The sequence below is a fragment of the Lepidochelys olivacea genome (assembly GCF_965140295.1).
Source record: "Lepidochelys olivacea isolate rLepOli2 genome assembly, chromosome: 2".
Taxonomy (NCBI): domain Eukaryota; kingdom Metazoa; phylum Chordata; order Testudines; family Cheloniidae; genus Lepidochelys; species Lepidochelys olivacea.
Genome location: NC_140412.1, coordinates 184,899,662 through 184,915,382, shown reverse-complemented (window position 1 = coordinate 184,915,382; position 15,721 = coordinate 184,899,662). Strand labels below are relative to the sequence as shown.

General features: G+C 37.9%; 1 protein-coding gene across 8 annotated transcripts in view; it reads right to left on the bottom strand.

Moving 5' to 3' along the window:
- The window catches only part of TRANK1 (tetratricopeptide repeat and ankyrin repeat containing 1), a 93,404-nt gene that overhangs the window by 54,432 nt on the left and 23,251 nt on the right, over positions 1-15,721 (bottom strand). For 7 of the 8 annotated variants that reach the window (XM_084620159.1, XM_084620161.1, XM_084620163.1 and 4 more), the window contains 5 exons: positions 8,724-8,858; positions 6,915-7,041; positions 5,541-5,691; positions 2,590-2,708; positions 1,207-1,290 (listed from right to left, as the gene is read on the bottom strand). In XM_084620159.1, coding sequence (XP_084476285.1) covers positions 1,207-1,290; positions 2,590-2,708; positions 5,541-5,691; positions 6,915-7,041; positions 8,724-8,857 — 615 coding nt within the window. In that variant the 5' untranslated portion in view covers position 8,858. Of the gene's footprint in view, positions 1-1,206; positions 1,291-2,589; positions 2,709-5,540; positions 5,692-6,914; positions 7,042-8,723; positions 8,859-15,721 lie in introns of those variants that run through there. The other variant, XM_084620165.1, reaches the window with a different exon arrangement.

Here is a 15,721-nt window from a genome sequence, read left to right as displayed (position 1 = left end):
ATGCTCCCTGCTGAGATAAAGCTTTGAAAGGCCCCAAATGCAGCAGAAGCTGTGGGATTTCACAAGAAAAGAAAGAGCAAGTCTATGGAGATGTCATATGAGGGTGAAGGCTTCAAACCCACTGACTGGCACAGAGCAGTTATCTCAGATGAAGGGATTAGGGTTCATGGCCAGTGGATCTATAAATATACCGATCCAGCTTGCCAAATCCCCTTCACACAGGGACCAACAGCCATGGCTGCATCTTATTAGCTATAGCAGTTGCTGTGGAATAGCCATGCTGGTGTTCAGCACCCTACCACTAGATGGGGGAAGAGAAGGGAGTATTCTATCCCCAAATCCTACATATATCCCTCGAGTAAGGCCCTTTACTTGGATTTTGTAGAGCGGGCCAGGAATTACCCACCCACAGTGCATAAAAATGCACTCTGTCTAAGCATGGCAGAATTCGATTTCTATTTGTTTATAACTTTGCCAGATAATATCCATGTTTCTTTTTAGGCATATTTTTCATTTTTATTGATTTAAATTTTCACGGCCGTGGGAAAGGAGGTCAGACAACTATTTAATTAGAGTGGATGTTGCGATTCAAAAAGTTAAAGCTTCAGAACCATTAAAAACACAAATTGTCAACATCACATTTCAAAATATGTAAAGAAAACATCCTTAAATCAAACTCCAATAAGCTCTCAAACAACATTTTTCTTACTTTGCGTATCTGTAAATTTTGATTATCCGCAGAAATATTTTTTCATTCGTTTGTGTGTGTGTATAGTGAAATCAGCATTTACCAATAAAAATCTAATCCTTCTAAACCTATGTCCAATGCAGATTATAAGTAACCTCAGGCATGAAATGCTGTCAATTTAACACAGCTGCCACACTCTCACAATTGATTTATCAACTTGATTTTATAGTGCTGGTTACCAAAGCTGACACAAACAAGCTGCCTATTTTTTGTTACAGAATTAGTGTATTATACAGCTCATTGAAAAATTTCTAAAATTTTTGACAAAAAAGGGGACAATTTCAGACAAAATGTTTTGACCAGCACTAATGACATATGTTTTTCAAACTGATGTTTGTTTAATCTGTGCTCACTCTTATTCACAGAATATTAAGTTATTTAGTAAAACAACTGTGGAAAAAAAAGAAAAAAGACAGTCAGTCATCTTGTTAAATAAAATACATGCGACAGCACTGTACCTCAAAAAGATCCTTCAGTGATAAATGAGTGACTCTCAGATTTCTCGGCAACGTGTCTCTCTCAGTGGCCACCAACATCAAGGACTAGGAAAAACAAATATTTATGAGCCTACAAGCATTCAGAAATTAATTTTAAAGTTTGTTTAAATGCATCAACAAATGTTAAAGGGAAAAATCTGACCGGTCCTCTCTACAGATATAAATGTTTATTACTGCCTATCGTTTGTAATAACCTATCAGATTCTCAAAACACTAAAGCTTCCTTTTCCTTCTAACTCATTAAATCCTTTAATTTGGCAAACACATTTTCCCCACCTGAGCTTCTCATCAGGCTAAGTCACTACAGCGCTGCAGCATTTGCCATCGTGTTTATGCTCCAGCATCATCAGTGACAAAAGCATCTCTCTGGCAACATGTGTTTGCTTAAGATTCAACTGGTGCTCTGAAGCAGGAAACACTATAGACCAGTGCTACAGATCTCAGTGGTTCAGAAGCCAAATTAGCGATCAACATTACCCAAAAGAGCCACTGTAGTGTGACTTCATTGTTTCATTTACTATAGTGTTATATATTCATATTTAAGCAGTATGACAGGGGAAATATTTAGTTTATATAGATCATTCTCACAGAAAAATGACTGATCAAGTATTACTCTTTTATCAACTACAAATGGTTAACATCATGGCAAGAGCATCCTGATTGGTTAATAATTAAATCACACAGTGTTTTAATATTATGCTGCCAAGAGCCACAGGACACACATTAAAGAGCCACTTGCAGCTCACGAGCTTCAGTCCAAGTATCACTGAATTACATGATCTGTCTAGATGGTTACTACATCATTCAGAATTTAAAGAAGTACCATCAACTTCAAATCTGGTCTGTAAAAAAAAAAAGTGAGAATTAAATTAAATTGCAGACACTATACCCACTAGTGAGTTTTCTAGCTAGTTTTTGTGGTTTAGCAATCATATATTCCTATTTTTGTTCTCCACTTCTCTGTTGCTGTGTTAAAGACCCATACTAATCAGAAGACTGACTGGTCATACCAAAGAAACAGTAAAACAGACCATAAATGCAAATTAAGACAAATATTTTTTTCTCTAACCTCTTTCAGTTACAGTCATTTGAAGTGTCTTGTAACCACAATAAACAAAAAGAAACACAAATAAGTTTTTGAAGTTGACTGTGTCCCTTTAAAAAGGGAAAGAGAATTTTAGAAACCATTTTCTACTCAAACTCTAAAAATCAAGACATTTGCACAGGGGAACAATAATTTTAGATTTAAAAAGCAATTAAAGAAAATTAAAGCTTATTATTGAAAAAAATAAAATAATAAACAAAACAGATTTACTAATATTCCTGGCAAAGAGATAAACTTACCTGCCACATTCCTTTCTTGGCTAGTTTTTCTATTACCACCTGCCAAACTAATGGATCGAATCTTTCATTCAAAATGTTCTTAAAAATGGGAAGAAAATATGGTGCTATATATTTTTCATCTAAGAAAATAAGAAAAGAAGCTTAAGTGTTTAGCATATGCAACTTTTACAAGCTGTGCTCTCCAAGTACATCAATTCATTTCAGATCGTCAATTCTTCAGTAGTGATTAACCCATTGAAACATTTCAAATTAGAACATACAATTCACATAACTAATACTGGTGAGATGTCTGCTCAATAATTAGTAAGTGTGCATTATTTTCAGAGGCCACAGATTTAATTAACAATGTGAAATTAACCATTTGCTTTTGAAAAATCTCTGAAGCCCATGAAAAATCTAAAACCTTCCACCAGTTTTTCTATTTATTGTGTATGAACAGAGAAGTTGATGTAAGTAACCAAAAACTCATTTAAAACAGGAATGAGAGTGCATGAAGCAATTGAGAGAGAGGCATTGTTGGAAGCCAGATGGCATGTCCTTGGGCTCTCTCTGGCAAAGCTTGTAAACCAGACCATTGAGCAACAATGGAGGAGGGAACATAGGAGCTTAGGAGAGAAGGGTCTGACTCTGCCACAGAAATAAGTAGTTGGTGGGACGGGAAAAGCCAAGTATCCTTTCGCATGTGTTCTTTTCCCTCTTCCCACTGCTACCATCACAGGCCTTTCTATAATTTGCTCTGGGAGAATATTCCACAACTTAATACATCTCACTGTAAGTTTTTCCTGATGTTAAGCCTAAAATTTTCCTCTTTCTTCATTACTCTTAGCTATTCCCTGATCTGCCTCACTGACAAGGAAAGCTGCGTGGGCTGGAAGAAACCAGTACAGCAGTGTGATTCAGCCCATCCTTAGTTTTAGTCTTGGCTCTTCCCTGACTCTTTGTGGCCTTGGGCAAGTCACTTCACCTTTCTGTCTCACCTTCCCCATCTGTAAAATCCTGGGGGGATAGGGATGTTGTGTAAATTAATCAGTTGATGTATGGTGCTTTGAAAATACCAGAAAAATGCTAAGGATTATTAACTGACTACTCGGCTTCTCTGGTGCTTACATCATTCATATATGTGGAGAACTTATATCCCCACAAGTCTTGCTTGACCAAGATATACATGTTCACTTCTTTTTATTGTTCTGTTATACCTCCATGTCACCTCCGCTTCATAATCATTTGTAATGTTCATTTCTAAATTCTCTTCAGTTTGTCACAATTTGTTTGTGCTTGTCACACCAGTACTGTAGAGGACTATTCTCCGGTTCTGTGGTATGACTTGGAGTATGCAGCCCAAAATGGCACCGGTGCTTTGCTACCACATAACATTGCAATCTCAAGTCTAATTGGCCGCTCACTCCCACTGCAGGTCTCTTTCAGCATTAATGCTTCCCACCAAGTGAGCATTTCTGATTATCTTTCCCTGGACGTGTTGACTTACATGTATTCTAGATTAATCTCATTTTGAGATTTTCTGCTCATATTTCCTTTATTTTACAGGTCCACTTTCTCTGTCCTAACTGTATTTGCAACTCAGCCCATTTTTGTATCAACTGCACATTTCACTGACTTGCTGTCATTCCTTCCCCCAGACACTAATAGAGATGTTAGCTAAGACTGTACCACACAACAATCCCCATTATAACTGTTGAGCATCCATAACTCCAGCTGATGTCAGTGGGAGCTGTGGGTACTCACAACCTCAGAAAAATTAGGCCCTAAACCTCCAGACTGCACTCAGTTAAATTCATTGCATTATTGTTAAGCCCTAAGGTCCGTTAAATTAATGGAAAGATTCCCTTTCAATGGGCTTTGGATCTAGGTCTTTTGGTCAGTTTTTAATAAACACGGCAGTATTTCTTTCCAAGTCATTCTGAATTAAACTTACTGCATTCTTTACATCCACCAATTTTGTCCAAAAGAGCAAGCAAGTTTGCCTGGGAAGATTCATACTGCTCTTGGTTTGGTTTCCTTTTTAAAATTTTTGTGATTGTTCATCTTGATATCTGTTCTATTGTTTTACTAGGGATGGTAGTTAAAGTTAAAAAGTGGCAATTGCCAAGATCAATCTTCTTTCTTTTATTGCAAAATCAGTACTACATTTGCTTTTTCTCCAGCCTTGTGCTGTCTCCCAGGTTATCCACGTTTTCTGAGGCCCAGACAAACCATATTATAATTAGCGCTAACTAAAACTCACTACTGCTTCTCCTCCTTTACCCTCCCACTAATATAATGGGAATTTCAAACCATTTGTAAACATTTTCCTTCCAATAGTGTTCTAAATGGACTGATTTAAAAAAAAAAATCTGCAGAATTATTTTCAGCAAATGATTTTTCCATTTTTTTAATCTAACTTTTTTTAAAAGGAAGTTTTTATATTTTGAATAAATCCCTCAACATGGCTAAGGTGACCAATCAAGATCCGCAACAAACTAAAAAAAAACAAAAAACAAACAATTGACTAAACTTGGCAAAGGAACAAATTGAACTGTTTTTGTATACATTTTCAGTCAAAATTTTTCAATTAGCAGGAATTTTTAAAAAAATGTAAAATGGTTTCATGAAATTTTTCCTCTTCCACACAACTTTATTTTTTAATGAAAAATTTCAACCAGTTCTAACTGTAACACAACTGGGGCACTTGTGTGTGACAACTTATTCATCTACGTGGCAGTGGTGGTGTTTTGGGAATGTGGCTACTCCTCATCTATAAACAGAATTACGACTATCCACCCCATTTACAGTGGCCACTGTACAGCTATCAGATGTTAATAATCTTCAAATCTGATCCTAGTCAGGAGTGAGCAAATTAACTATTCCAGGAAGAATGGCTCCAAATCCCATACACAAGCCCCTCAGCAGTCTGGTCCCTTCTAAATAAAATACAAGCCTCCATTCCAATTTACCGTTAACACTTGTGAAGATTCCAACTATAAAATCAGCAATTTGAGATTGATCGACAGAACCACACAGAAGAGTCAAACCACGAGAAAACATAATAACTGCATCATGAGTTCTCGACAACCGCAGCAGCGAGTAGCCAGATCTATAGTAGCCCTAGTGGGGAAGAAAAAAAAAACCAAAAACTAACAACAAAGATTGTCATCAAATCTTGTTATTTCTAATTTTGGGCAATTAGGAGCCCATTTCTGAAAGCCCTACAGAAAACTATTAGTAACTTTACAATGGGTAAAGGCCATTTTTCCTGAACAAGACGTACAGGATGTCTAACTACATACAAAGTTATCAACATTTTAAATAGTTGAGAGAATTACTTATGTATCAACAGAACAAAGCTGTGAAATATTGTGGGCATCTGAATACGACAATGTTTTAGTCTCCTGAAGACGCAATATCTTTGGGAAATTAATTTAAATATTTTTGTAAACAAAAATATTCAGAGATCCTCGTTATTAAGCTAAACATCATTTTCTAGTCCCAAATTACTAATCACGCCCCAAAATGTACCTCACGTGTGGTTTGTAACACTACTCTCTTGTTAAACTCAAACTCAAAGAATTCTGTAAGAATAAATATGGATGTTGGCACTCACTGGTAGGGCCCTGAGAAAAATCACAGATTTTTTTTTTTTTTAAATAAAATTCACAGCAGCGTCATAGGCAAAGTAGTTGAATTTCACAAAATATGCATGGGATGCAGTCAGCAAAAGATCACTGTTGCATTCCTTCGCATAAAAATCGGCTGCCAAGTTCACATATTATCAATGTCATTAAAGTGTCTAGAAAGAAAGCAGACAACCCTCAAATCAAAACTTTGAAAAATAACCAAAGAACAAACTATTAAATATATTTTAACTCTCATAGTGCAGAAAAACACTTGAACACGTGTTATGTCAAAAATCTAATACCACTTTTCATTATTTGTTGCAGTATTTATATGGCTTAGACAATAGGGCTTTAAGCATAAATTTAACTGCTTCACTGAATCGGGGTCACAGTGAAACCACTTTTCACAAGACAGCTTGCATAGTGCAATGAAACAACACGGGAATTTCATTCTACAACACTTAATTATGGTTTCATTATACCTGGATTCACGGTAAGCTAGTTCCGTGTCATTCAAAATACAATTGCAATTGTAATTTTTTTATGTCAAAACATATATTCAGCTCTGATTAGGGACCCTGAAGTTACTATTCTCTTCTTCTTCTTATAAGGCATTGTATTTGTGTACAAATCTTTTTAAAACTAATTTTGAATCTTGTTTAGAATAATAAAGCTGGCAAGCATTGCTGATCTGTTGGATTAAATGTGCAGTACCTTAACATACGACAAATCCCACTGGAGGCTCTCCTTGGCACAGTGATATGCTTCTTCCCACTTACCAAGGCTGTAAAAGGCATTTGATTTGTTGCACAATAACACAGCCACGTCCCTATGAGAAACCCTATGACATTAACAATATTAATGTTTAAATCAGTTTTAAAAAGATAAATGGTACTTCACAGTGAACAAAAATTTGACAAAACTCAATTTATTCCACCAAACAGAATTATGGTACAAAAAGATATCCTCTAGAAAGAAAATAAAGATCCTGCAAATTCAGTTAACATAATTCCAATCACTTATAGCAATATTACATAGGAAAAAACCCTACTTTAATACAACATTCATGTTACAAGGTGAAGTCAAGAAATACAGTTATGATCATGCATGCCACCTAAATTCTACCCCACCCTTTTCAGGATATGCGTTAAATACAGTCTATTTCATCTCTGAAGGAAAATATTAAAAGTACAATGGTTCAATTAAACAATTTGGATGGGTTCATGATCAGGTCCAAGGCCTGAGTGAAACACTGGGCCTTGGACCTGCAGGTGGTAAGGAGGAAGTGTGCTTCAGCAACCATGAAACACTAACTAAAAATACATGGTTAAATCTTTGGCTGATGTGAGCTAGCATAACACCAGGGAAGCCAAATTTATACCAGTGAGGCTCTGGAAGAACATTAATCTAATTCTTACTTGGTTATTGAATATTGATCATTTGAATGCTGGGGATCTGTCGCAACCCCACAAACCAGTGGATCCAAGCAGTGTCTTGAAAAATTTATACTAAAGATCCTGAACCTAGACACCAAGGCATTGGACTGGGACTGAGGAGGAGCCCATTGGACTGAGATACAATCCTGGCTTTGTCACAAAATCTCCATGCCTCCATTCTTTACCTCAGAGTGATAGTGTGATGATAAATTCATTAGTTTGTGTGAAGGGCTGAGATACAACAGCATTTGGGGGCTGAGATGAGCATAAGTATATCAGATAGACTCATAGACTTTAAGAAAGAAGGGACCATCATGATCATCTAGTCTGACCTCCTGCACATGGCAAGCCACAGAACCTCCTCCACCCACTCCTATAGTAACTTCTGCTTTAAATCAAGATTTAAGGACTTTAGTAACTCAGCCAGGAGTTCCCAAAGTGGGTCACGACACCATTGTAACACCAGGATGGGTGTTGACTTGCTGAGGCACGGGGCTGAAGCTGAAGCCCAAGCCCAACTGCCTGGGGCTGAAGTCGAAACCCGAGGGCTTCAGCTCTAGGTGATGGGGCTCAAGTTACAGGCCCCTACCGGGAGGAGTAAAGCCCTTGGGCTTTGGCCATCCTGCCCAGGACAGCGGGGCTCAGGTGGGCTCAGGCTTCAGTTCCCCCCCCCTAGAGTAGAGTAGTCATTCTTATCAGAAGGGGGTCACAGTGTGATGAAGTTCGAGAACTGCTGGTCTAGCCCAAAGCCAGCAGAAAGAGTCAGAGCGAAAGAAAAAAAGAAAAACAAGTCAGTCACAGTAAATAGTTTAATTCAAGCTTGAATTAAGCTTATTTTAATTTATAATCATTCTCACTTATTTTGGGCTGTTCAAGTAATTTGATTAGTATCATGCCCATTTTACAGATGGGGAAAACAATGAATCAGGGATGTTAAGTGGCTTCCCAAAAAACAAAGTCAAGTCAGTATCAGGGCTTGAAAATAGAACTCAAGGGTTCCTGATTCCTGCTATCCACAGATAGCTGGACCACTTATCTTTAAAATTCTCTTATCATTTACTCTGTCATACATTAGATGAATACTTACATCCCCCACTGGAATAACTGAAAGAGCACACGTATGGCTTCATCGTAGTTTCTGATGGCCATGAAATAATTTCCATTTTTAAAATTCTCATTTCCAGCTTTTTTCATAAACTCTGCATAATTCATGAGATCCATGCTAGTTGAGAGGGAAAAAAACAAACGAACAAATGAAAATGCTATGCTATGGTGCTCCTCCTTCCCCCAAATCACAAGAATAAACCCGTTTCCTTCATAAAGGACCTAATCCTGAGACGTGATAACCAGCTTGTAAGGACTTCAGTGAAAATTATGGATGTTCTTTGGATCAGACTCAAATTCTCTTTTGCAACAGTAATTCACTTTGGTTCTGAAGCCAATTCAATCTTCAGCTCAAATTTGAAGTGGCAACTTCTCCTTCCACCAGATATTAGGAGCAGGCCAGATAAAAACCATCTTTCCTATTCCAGCAGCTGAAGATGGTGAGCTGAACTTGGACCACAGCACTGACCTGAAATTTACCCTCTCATATTTTTTCGTCTCAACCCTTGGCTGGTAGGTGCTTAGTACATTTCTCAAATCTTGTTGGAATCTTATTTTTAAAAATGGCATTTAATCTAAGTATTTAAATGGACACACATCTATATACACTGGAAAAAAACAGAATTGGTTAAAAAAATTAAAATTAAAATTTTAATTTTAGTTGGTTGAAAAAACAGGAAACATTGGAGGGGGGACACAGGACTTTTAGTTGTCCTGGGGTTTGACCAGCTTTTCTGATTATACAGTTAGACAGACAATTACAAAGCAAAACTGCATTACGGTTGGATTACAGCCTGAATCATACAACGTTGTCATCCAAACAGAAGAGATATGCCGAGCCCAGAAGAGCTCAAAATCTAATTTAAGACAAGATACAAGAAAAGGGTGTAACAAACACTCCAAGGGAACATAAAGGGGACAATGACAGGAACCAGAATCATTTTTGCAATTTAAATAGCAAAACAAAAATTACTGACACAAAGAAATGAAAGTAGTCACAACATCCAACATGTTTGGGGAGAAGGGATTCAAATACATTAAAACCAAAAACATGTACTTAGAGAAATGTTACTTCAACAAAACAAAAAAATCTCAAAAGCAAGTTTTGAAGCTTCAAGTAAAATACTTTTCAAGAATGAACTACCAATAAACAAAAGTGTTGCTAAACATTCCCATCAATTTGGAAATCTTGCATCAGACTCAAAAATTTGAGTACTGACAGAACAAGACTTAGACCTGGTCTACACAGGAGTTAGGCTGACGTAGCTACGATGCTCAGGAGTGTGAAAAATCTACACCCCTTTGTGCTGTAGCTATGTCAACCTAGCCCCCCAGCATAGACACAGCTAGGTTTACAGAAGAATGCTTCTGTTGACCTAGCTACCATCACTCAAGGAGGTGGTGTTCCTACCGCAATGAAAAAACCTCTTCCATTGGTGTAGATTGTCTATACGAAGGGGTTATGCTCAGTACTTGTCTTTACCATGGATGCTACAGCGGCACAGCTACGCAGCTGTAGCTCCTCTGCACAGGTGCTTCCTACGGTGATGGAAGGCATTTTGCTATCATTGTAGGTAATCCACCTCCCTGAGCAGCGATAGCAACAGAAGCTTTCTTCCATCAGCCTAGCCACATCTACACTGGGCATTAGGTTGGCACAGCTACAGCGTGCAGGGATGTTAATTGTAAGGCCTGGTCGACACTTAAAACTTAGGTCGACCTAGCTACATCTCTCAGGGCCGTCACCCTAGCTACCACCTGTCAGATAAATGGATTTACTGTAGGTCTTGTAGTATAGATCAGGCCTCGGACTGGGTAGCACCTTGCTACAGGAGAAATCCCACAGATTTAAACAGGAGTACTTGAGAAGCATGCTACTGCTCAGCCTGAGTAAAGATATTAACAAGTGTTTAAGTCTAGGTTGCTCCATACTGTCTGTGTACAGAGAAGCAATGATGCAGGACAATCCCACATTGGAGGGAGCTCATAGGAACAGTTATGTTTTATTCGTTTAAATAAACATTCTCTGATGCGGTTTACAACCCAAACTTTACATCATCCTGCTAGTGCCAGAGAACAATAGAGGAGAATTGATCAGAAATTGGCTATAATGAAAAACTGGCTAATATTATGTTCTAGCTACACTAGAAAGCTTTAGGAGATGCAGTAAATAACTTACAACACGGTCACCCCAAAACAGTTAAAGCATAATTTTATTTTTCAGTCTGGATAGGACCTAACCAAGTTTTTAGAATTATGCTAAAGCCTTAGACACAAATCAGAGAGAAAGCTACATTCATAGTGAAGATGGAACCTTCATTTCATTCCCCAAACTGAAAGGGGGGGGGGGAGCAAACTGTATAAATAATAAAAACTAGTAATATTTTAAAAAACAAATTCTTACCTACGTTACAAAAAAGAAACCTTAGATTTTTTCAATTCTTTCTGTTTTAATCTATGATTTTTAATTCACGTGTCCCTTTAACGTCAGGAGCAAGTAAAAAATGATTACAGGAAGAAAAAAAAATATCCTGAAACAGGTTCATCTAGCGAGATGTTTTCTTAATATGCATTGTGCATGTGTGTTTGCTTCTGTGTAGATCAGAGTACATATAATCCTTGATATAACTCATCTTATCAAGGGTGAACTTTGACTGTTTTTTCAAAAATTAAGGTGGAGAATGTAGTGAGGGTGGGGTCTCTGGCTTTTGCCCAGAATTACATTTGTTTATTGTAATATTAAGCATTATTTTTTGGTCCATTTAAAATAAAAATCAACATTACAAAGATATTTGACAGACATGTTATAGAACAATATAGTGAGAGAGCTTTGGTTACAACATTTGTTTGCTTTTTGTTACTGATTTTCTAATAAAATACAAATAGAAAGAAGGGGGGGGGGGAAGAGAAGGGCGGAGGGGTAGGGAGAAAAACAAAAAACAACCAAACATGAGTATAATGGTTACAGCAGTTGTCACAAGATCAAATTTAGAGACCTCCAGAAATTTTAATCTCTTCTCACAAGACAAGAAAATGAAAGAGAAAGTATGCTGGTCCATAGGACCCAATTCTGATCTCACTTGCACCATTTTACACTAGTGTAAATTACTCCTAACTGACCCCAGCGTAAGCAAAATAAGATGAATTCATGTCTTCCCCCAGAAAGAAAAACAATAAATGTAAGGAATGGGAGACTGACCAGTTAAAGTCAAGAGACTGAGAGGAACACAACTGTCCTTCCTGTGCAAAAAGCAAAGTGAGACTTCTCCTACTGGACTGGTGAGAGTGATCAAAGCTCGGCCTCTGGTTTCAATCTACCCGGTAGAGCTGACCCAGAACATATTCCCCAACATTAACCAAACCTTGTTTAGCATTTGCAAAAATTTGACCAACTTCTTCTAGCCAGTTTTTAATTTTTGTCATCTCCTTCATTTCTTGATTCTGTCCAGAAGCAGTAGTGAGGAAATACAGAAAAAGAGTCTCTTTATGCAGTACTCTAGCACAACCAGAAGCAGAACTAAAAATCTTGTGGTAAAGCCTATTCTTTTGAGCTTGCCAGCCAAGGGCCTAGAACAGACACTAATGAAGTCCATGGGATGATTGCTGTTGACTTCATTGGGAGCAAGGCTGGGCACAAGAGCCAAGGTTTGGATATCCAAATAACTTCCTCCAAAATCCAGGCAGCCAGGCTACAAGTTGTTGGGTTTTTTTTGTTTTTGTTTTTTTTAAATGAAAGATGGGGTGGGGGGAGGAGGAGTTGCGTTATTAACATCTGGATGGTAATGTTATCAGCAATGGTGTGAAATGAGAAGCCTCTCTCCCGGCCTGAGGAAATTCATCCTCTGGAAGTTTTTGTGGTCACCCTTCCTGTCATGCAAAAAGAATGCAACTTCTTACCCCGTCCTCAAAGACAGACATTGCCAAGTCAGCAGAAAACACAATCAACCAAGCTGTAGAAGAGTGACTGCCAAACACCCCCAGTAGCATTCAGAGAGAAAGCAAACAAACACATTCCAACAGGCAACAAGAACATTTGCCAAAGAAGCAGCCTCTCTTACTTCCTTCTGAAAGCAAACACCGCAGCTGTCAGGCAGAAAGATGGAGTCCTCTCCCAGCCTCTAACCACCACAGACAGATGGAATGCACTCACGAGGCCCACTGAATGTTATTGTTGCACTGAAAGGTCCCAAAAGCCACACAAAGGAGGCTGCAACACTTTACACTTTGTTCCCTTGATGCTGCACAAAAGTTTTCAGCCTGCATTGAAATAGTTGTTGTGTGCAAAGAGTAGGGAAACAAAATAGAATTTTTTAAAAAATGTGATTTGGCTCTCCATCAAATGGTAAAGATGGCACAAATCTTAAAATTGCAGAATATGCTGTTAGTTTTGCACCTGTGATGTTCCAACATTTTGGCTCATAATGTTGGCACTTAGGCACTACTCTACACTTAAAAATTAAGCCGCCCTACCTGTGTCGCTCAGGGTTGTGGAAAATTCCATGCCCTGAGTGCTATGGTTAGGTCGCCCTTACCCCAAGGGTAGGCACAGCAAGATCAACAGAAGAATTCTTCGGTTGACCCAGCTACTGTCCCTCAGAGAGATGCATTAACTACATCAATATAGGAAGCGTCTGCACTGCAGTGGCGTAGCTGCAATGCTCTAGCTATGCTATTGTAGTGCCTGTAACGTTTAATGTAGACATAGTCTAAGTGTGACTATCTAGTTGTGGCTTAAACAAATAAAAATTTCAGGCACAGGAAAAATAGACTTGTCAAGTTTGGACAGGGCCTTCTAGCCTGTTTAGGCTAGGAAAAAATTTTAGGGAGCACATTTTAATTGCTATTTAAAGTTCTGTTAGCACCTAGCTTAGACACGTTTTAATACCTTTAAAAATGTGTTAGCTGGTGTTTATCATCCCAAAACTCACCCATAATCGAGACAAGGTCTAAATTTTGCCAGATTCTGTGCAAAGTAACATGCAGGGCCCCTGGGTGGCTTCTGGAAGTCCTTGACTATTCTTTGACTGGCTTTGCCTGCCCAGCCTCCCACTTCCACATCACACAATACAGTAGAACCTCAAAGTTATAAACACCAGAGGTCAACCACACACCTCATTTGGAACCAGAAGTATGTAATCAGGCAACAGCAGAGACAAAAATAAATAAATAAATAAAGCAAATACAAGACAGTTCTGTGTCAAATGTAATCTACTAAAAAAGGGGAAGTTTTAATAAAAAGATTTGACAAGGTAAGGAAACTTTCTGTGCTTGTTTCATTTAAATTTAAGATAATTAAAAGCAGCATTTTCTTCTGCATAGTAAAGTTTCAAGGCTGTATTAAGTCAATGTTCAGTTGTAAACTTTTGAAAGACCCATAATATTTTGTTCAGAGTTACAAACAACCTCCATTCCCCTGAGGCGATACGGTAATTCAAAAATCAACCCAGACATCGAAGCTAAAATGTAAAGGAATATCAAGACCTGGGGGTAGGAGGAAAGCATGTGCCTGCAGGGAAACTGTGTTATCCCATGTGTGTTGACAGAGCTATCCACCTGAAAAAAGTGTTAGGCCACGGGCAGCCCAATCCCAAATACATAGTCCCTGATCCTGTGCATGACAGCGAGTGGGGCTTTGCCCATGCACAACAGTCCACGCTCACACTATTAACTGCAGTATCAGACAATACGTTAGTGCTCATTTTCAAGTGGATGTACAGACACCGCAACTTAAGTGCCAAGTATTATTTTTCCTCTGTCTAGGGATGACTGTGACTTTAGGATCCTACAACAATAACGAAGCTAACTTTTTTTGCCCTGAAAAGGAAGCAACAATTCTAGTCCTTTCACAGCTAAATTAACTATCTACATCCAGTTCAGCATCGTGTTGCATTCTTTAAGGTGACTTGCAAAGATTCTATTAAAAATTAGGCTTGTGCTCTTTTGTTTTATCGTGTATGAAAGTGCATGACCCACAAGACTCTGGTCTCTCCAACTCTAGACATACCTCTTCTCCCAGCCAAAATAATAATAATCAAGTTAATTTCTGCTTGTTTATTATCTTAGAAATATCAAGATTATCCAGTCTGATCTTCCCCAGTATTGTGGGAAGAACTGCTGTATGTCTCAAAGCATGCATCTCACTAGTTCATATTTTAATCAAAAGAATAAGGGTACTGAATCTTTATTAAAGGCATACTCTATCCAAAGTCTTAGTCATTTACTAAGTTATTTAATCTGTTAAATAAGTGGGCTTTTTCAATAAGTGGTTGAGATTTTTTTAAATAAAAATAAAAATTAAGGCTGTCAATCGCAGTTAACTCACGCAATTAACTCAAAAAAATTAACTGATTAAAAAAATTAATCGTGATTAATCGCACTGTAAAACCAACTGAAATTTATTAAATATTTTTGGATATTTTCTACATTTTCAAATATATGGATTTCTAATGCAACACAGAATACAAAGTGTACAGTGATCGCTTTATATTATTTATTACCAATATTTGCACTGTAAAAATGATAAAAATAGTATTTTCAATTCACCTCATACAAGTACTGTACTGCAATCTCTATCATGAAAGTGAAACTTACAAATGTAGAATTTTTTTTTTGTTACATAACTGCACCAAAACAATGTAAAACTTTAGAGCCAACAAGTCCACTCAGTGTGCTAAGACACACAGCTAAGCTGCTAAGCACACTTACGCTTCAAGTCCACTCAGTCCTACGTCTTGTGTTTCAAGTGGACTTGAAAGTGAGAACAGGCATTCGGCATGGCACTGTTGTAGCCAGCATCACAAGATATTTAAGCGCCAGATGCATTAAAGATTCATATGCCCCTTCATGCTTTGACCACCATTCCAGAGGATATGCTTCCATGCTGATGATGCTTGTTAAAAAAATGTGTTAATTAAATTTGTGACTGAACTCCTTGGGGGAGAACTGTATGTCTCCTGTTCGTTTTACCCACATTCTGCCATA